Source organism: Panicum virgatum, chromosome 7K (assembly GCF_016808335.1).
Source record: "Panicum virgatum strain AP13 chromosome 7K, P.virgatum_v5, whole genome shotgun sequence".
NCBI classification, from domain to species: Eukaryota; Viridiplantae; Streptophyta; class Magnoliopsida; order Poales; family Poaceae; genus Panicum; species Panicum virgatum.
The window spans coordinates 43,391,850-43,396,755 of record NC_053142.1 but is presented as its reverse complement, the minus strand read 5'-3'; the positions used below and the strand labels follow the sequence as shown (position 1 = coordinate 43,396,755).

Here is a 4,906-nt window from a genome sequence, read left to right as displayed (position 1 = left end):
GCACCTGCAACATCATTCGAGCGAGCTTCAAAGGTGGGTGATGTCTTTAGGAGCCAAAAACAGAAAACAGTCAGTGCGAACTTAATTTATACGATTTACACGATTTGTGCAACAATCTTGGAATTAAAATCACATATTAAAATCAACCACCCTACTGGTTGTTTCATCGAAAAAACCAGCCTACCGGTATGCGTAAAAAAAATGGAAATAATTCACACACCTTCTATTTCTATTTCTAAAATGACGATTTTTCAAGTTGAAAACCTCAAAGCAAGCTAACTCTTCATTTCATCAAGGTATTATGTGTTACGCGGTGCTGTAACCTTTTTAGACACCTTCGCGGTAAGTAGGAAAAAAAACAAATTAAGCAACCTTGGGCACTATTTTCACGAGCGCCACTAACCAAACCAATGGAACTATATATTGGAATCATATATAACCTTTTAGCTTGGTAGTTCTATAGAAATATCTAGACAATAATTATATTTTATTATTTCTTCCATTATGGACATCCACAGCAGCAACAAGCGACAAAACCACTAAAACTAATTCATTAAAATTAGTCAAAAAACCACAAAACCATTTCTTCGACACAATAGTTGAGGCTATAATTGCTTTTTCCCTCTTCTGCTTTTTCCTCCCCCAATCTTTGTACATAACTACTTTCTTTTTTATATATTAATCAGAGGGGTCGAGGTCATGGTAGGAAGGAGGCATGTCTTGAGTACGTGCATTGGTAGTGTCATTTCAATGTGTATATTTGATTTTCTTAATAAGCAAGGTTTTAAATCTCTCGCTATAGCTATTTGAGGCATGTACTGCTTTTTGACTCACGTGTAATTTAACCGTTATAGTCTCATTTAGTTCACTATTAGCTATTTTTAGAGTCAAGCCGCTAAAACCCTTAGTCCGCTATTTAGAGCCATGCTAATAACAAATATATGAATCGTCCATCTTGGTGAGTCAACTTATAGGATTTCAGAACAACATTATCTTCCATGAAGTTTCACGGTCCCGTTGCATTTTAAAAAGTTCTGCCACACCTTTTGTTGATATAATAAGCACACAAAAGGAAAAAAATACTTGAGTTTTAAATTTAAAGTTTGCTTTATCTTTGGTTCAAACTATACCATTGAAGTGCTTAGGTGAAGAAAGGAATTACATAGAACAACAGTACACCGAAAATACAAGAAGCAGGTGCCATATGGCGCACACGAAGAAAAAGTGAGAACAGGAAAGGCAGCACTAAACAGTGACGCCCAGGGAATTAAGCGGGGTGTGGCCGCACGTGCCGCGCCGCCCCACGCACGTGAGAGGCCCCACAAACCGCCATTCCCAGGGCTTCCTTCCATCCCATGGTGGCTTCCTCCGCCGCGTTCCTCCGTGGAATCCCGGCCGGTTGACTGTCGTGGACCTCATGAGTCATGAGCAAGAACGCATACTCCTCTCAGCAGCTGCCTACTTATCAACACCAGGATTAAAATTTGCCACAATTACGGGCCAAACACAGTGCTCCAAATTTTTCCCTCATCTCCATCACTGGTGATGAGAGGTTCAGCTGAGAGGTGCATAAAAATATTTTAAAAAAGAATCCTCCACTACTAGATTATAGCTATTGGGGAAGAGAGGAGGGCAGCTGATAGGGAGAGAGAGGAGCGCAGAGAGAGAGAGAGAGAGAGAGAGAGGCATAATTCCACTCACACTGGCCAACCACAGGACATTCTCTCTCTCCCTCCCTCCTCTTTGCTCAAGCAGAAGCTCCTCCTCATCTTCTTCCTCCCATCTCTCCTCAAACTCCTCCGACATCCAACAAGCAAGAATTGTGGGGGTAGCGAAGGAATTGGAGGAGATCTTGCATGGATGCAGCCCACTGGCAGCAGGTAAATTTTTTCTTGCAAATCAAAGATCAATTTTTTACCACGTGCATCTAACAATCCGGGTCATGCATCGTCTGTGAGAATTTGGCCCTTGTTCTTCTCGATCCTGTTGCTGTTCATCTTCCTCTCTGTGCCCTTGTTCTTGGTGCGTGCTGCGCTTTATTTGATGAGACCATGATCTCTCCTGATCCCTTCCGTTTCTTCTTGGGTCCTGTTCTTCCTTATATCCTTCGTGTAGATCTATGCACACCATCATCAGCATCTCTCATCCATAGGCTTTGGGGGGTAAGGCCTTTGTGGTTTTAATCCTCTGCTGCCCCTCGACCTTTAATCCTTGAAAGCAGCACACACACCACCACCTTTCTTTTCCTCCCTTTCTAATCCCCCTTTCCTCTCTATCATCCTTTTTATCCTCTTTTTTTCTCCATGACTTTTCTCCTTCTCTCTCCTCGGCTCACCACCCCTTGCATCAAAAGAGCAGCCATGTCCTGGTGATGTGTAGCAGAAGCAGCGGCGGCAGTACTACTGCAACACACAACCCTACAAGAGCACAAGCAAAGGTGTGTTTTGTGCTGTGGTGTCTTGTGTTTCTCTTTCATCTTTTCTTCCCCGGCCGGCCTCATCACCTTTTCCTTTCTTCTCCCTTTTCCTTTTTTCCTCTCTCTAATCTGCCTTTGTATCCTTTTGCTTGGTTCTTAGTTGCACCATAAAGATTCTAGCATCCCCACATCCAGCTCTCCCTCCCCCCCTCTTCCCTGCAGCATCTGCATACCCACATGCTATTTTTGTTCACTTGTTCTTGCTTCTTGCTGCTCTGGTTGTTAACTAACTTGGTGCTGATCGTCTGCGTTCTCATGATGGTGTGCTACTGCACCATGTGCGTGTCATCAACAGAGCCTAGGGCTGGTGAAGCCCATGGAGGAGATGCTGATGGCGGCCAACGCGGGCGCCGCCGCGAACACGAGCCAGGGCTCCAATCCGAACCCGCCGGCGCCGTCGTCGGCGGCTGGGGGCGGCGCCGCCCTGCGCGCCCCCGCACCGCCGGCCGTGGCGGGCGTGGGTAGCACGGAGCGGCGCGCGCGGCCGCAGAAGGAGAAGGCGCTCAACTGCCCGCGGTGCAACTCCACCAATACCAAGTTCTGCTACTACAACAACTACAGCCTCCAGCAGCCGCGCTACTTCTGCAAGACGTGCCGCCGCTACTGGACGGAGGGCGGCTCCCTCCGGAACGTGCCCGTCGGCGGCGGCTCGCGGAAGAACAAGCGCTCCACCTCCTCGTCCGCGTCCGCGTCCGCCTCCACCTCCGCCTCGGTCACGAGCTCGTCTATGGTCACCACAGCGGGGGCGGCGTCCAAGAACCCGAAGCTGGCGCACGAGGGCGCGCAGGACCTCAATCTGGCGTTCCCGCACCACGGCGGCCTGCACGTGCCCGAGTTCGCGGCGTTCCCGAGCCTGGAGAGCAGCAACGTGTGCAACTCCGGCGGCGCAATGGCGGGCAACGGCCGGGGCGGCGGCGGCGGCGCAGGGCCCGCGGTAGGCGCTTTCTCGGCCATGGAACTGCTGCGGAGCTCCGGCTGCTACATGCCGCTGCAGGTGCCGATGCCGATGCCGGGAGACTACGCGGCGGCAGGGTTCGCGCTCGGGGAGTTCCGCGCGCCGCCGCCGCCGCCTCCACCGTCCCAGAGCGTGCTCGGGTTCTCGCTGGACGCGCACGGCCCGGGGCCCGGTGCTGCCGCGGCCGGGTATGGGTCCAGCGCGGGGTTGCCGGAGAACGCGGGCAGGTTATTGTTCCCGTTCGAGGACTTGAAGCCGCCGGTCAGTTCTGGAGGCGGCGGCGTGGCCGCCGGTGCAAGCGGTGGCGCCGGCGACGGAAACAGCGGCCATCATCAATTTGACCACAACAAGGAGCAAGGCGGCGGAGGCCCACCCAGTGCTGGGCACGACACGCCGGGATTCTGGAACGGCATGATCGGCGGCAGCGGCGCTTCTTGGTAACGCGGCGGCGCCATGCATGGCTCATGCAGAGGCTCCGTGCGAGCGTGCATGTGCGACTGGAGACATAGGCAGGCATGCAGTAGAGAGAGACAAGGGTTCAATAAGAGGTTGGCATTGGTGGTGATCGCCGTCGTCTCTTTCCTGGCTGGAGTTGGTTCTTGGTGTTCTTGGTCGCGAGTTCATGTGTGTTTTTGCTGACCATCGACTTAATTATTGGGGCTCTAACACATCAAAGAGTATCGTACAAAATTCAGGGGTCATGATACATAGTAGTAGCATGATCGACACGTTCTCTCTCATTTCCGATCTTCCACTTGATCTGCCATGGTAGCTGCTTCACTGTAGCACTGGGCAATTGGGATTTGGGAAGCTTCTTTTTTAGGCTGGCTTCGAGTTAGATGGTACATCGTAATAGTACTAGTACATTTTGTGTGTGAGAATGAATGGCTGAATGGCACAAGGCCAGTGCGTTCTTCACGCCACACACTGACACGAGGTTTAGTGGATCAGTGTGTTTGGTTGGTAACAACAGTGCGTGAACTTTATTTGAAGCTACTGGTTGTAGAAATAGATCTTAATTTCAAGGGGATTTGCAAGTTTGTATTATATTGTTCCAAAGAATATCAGATGTTTTTTGAACTTGCTACTATAATCATGATGTGTAGACTCATATACACTAGTTTAATTTCTAGCACCTTTTATTTCAGAACAAAGGTTTTCGAGCGCATGTAATGTTTATTTTATTGTTATTCCGAGTGTTATAAACTAATGTGTATCTGTTTCTAGCTCTATGCATTGTTCCTCTACTTTTTTTTGCAAGCTTGTCTTTCTATCTGTCACCTCTTCCTGCGCTCCTTTTCCGTGTAGCAGGGCTAGCTCTGAGATGTCATGTCTCACCATCTTCCCAAACCAAGAATCTTCCAGCCATGAAAAGCACTAGCGAGAGAGGAGGGGAGGGGAGAGAGAATGAGGATGGAGGAGCGAGAGAGATCAGAAGGCATGGCCGCATGGAGCAGGAGAGAATATGTACGTAT

General features: G+C 49.8%; 1 protein-coding gene and 1 long non-coding RNA gene across 3 annotated transcripts; one reads left to right on the top strand and one right to left on the bottom strand.

Annotated features, from left to right (window-relative positions):
* Nucleotides 1-1,073: 1,073 nt before the first annotated feature.
* On the bottom strand, nt 1,074-1,847 carry LOC120641473. The gene is made up of 2 exons (XR_005662278.1): nt 1,702-1,847; nt 1,074-1,458 (listed from the first exon to the last, which is right to left on the bottom strand). It is a non-coding gene; the product is annotated as an uncharacterized LOC120641473 (long non-coding RNA).
* On the top strand, nt 1,402-4,563 carry LOC120641472 (dof zinc finger protein 1-like). Of its 2 annotated transcripts, none has more exons than XM_039917628.1 (2): nt 1,402-1,880; nt 2,772-4,563. In XM_039917628.1, the coding sequence occupies exons 1-2, from the start codon at nt 1,857-1,859 to the stop codon at nt 3,870-3,872; spliced, it is 1,125 nt and encodes a 374-aa protein (XP_039773562.1). In that variant the 5' UTR covers nt 1,402-1,856; the 3' UTR covers nt 3,873-4,563. The 2 variants fall into 2 exon arrangements, with proteins under 2 accessions (XP_039773562.1, XP_039773561.1); XM_039917627.1 differs by having other exon boundaries at nt 1,453-2,437.
* Nucleotides 4,564-4,906: the final 343 nt, after the last annotated feature.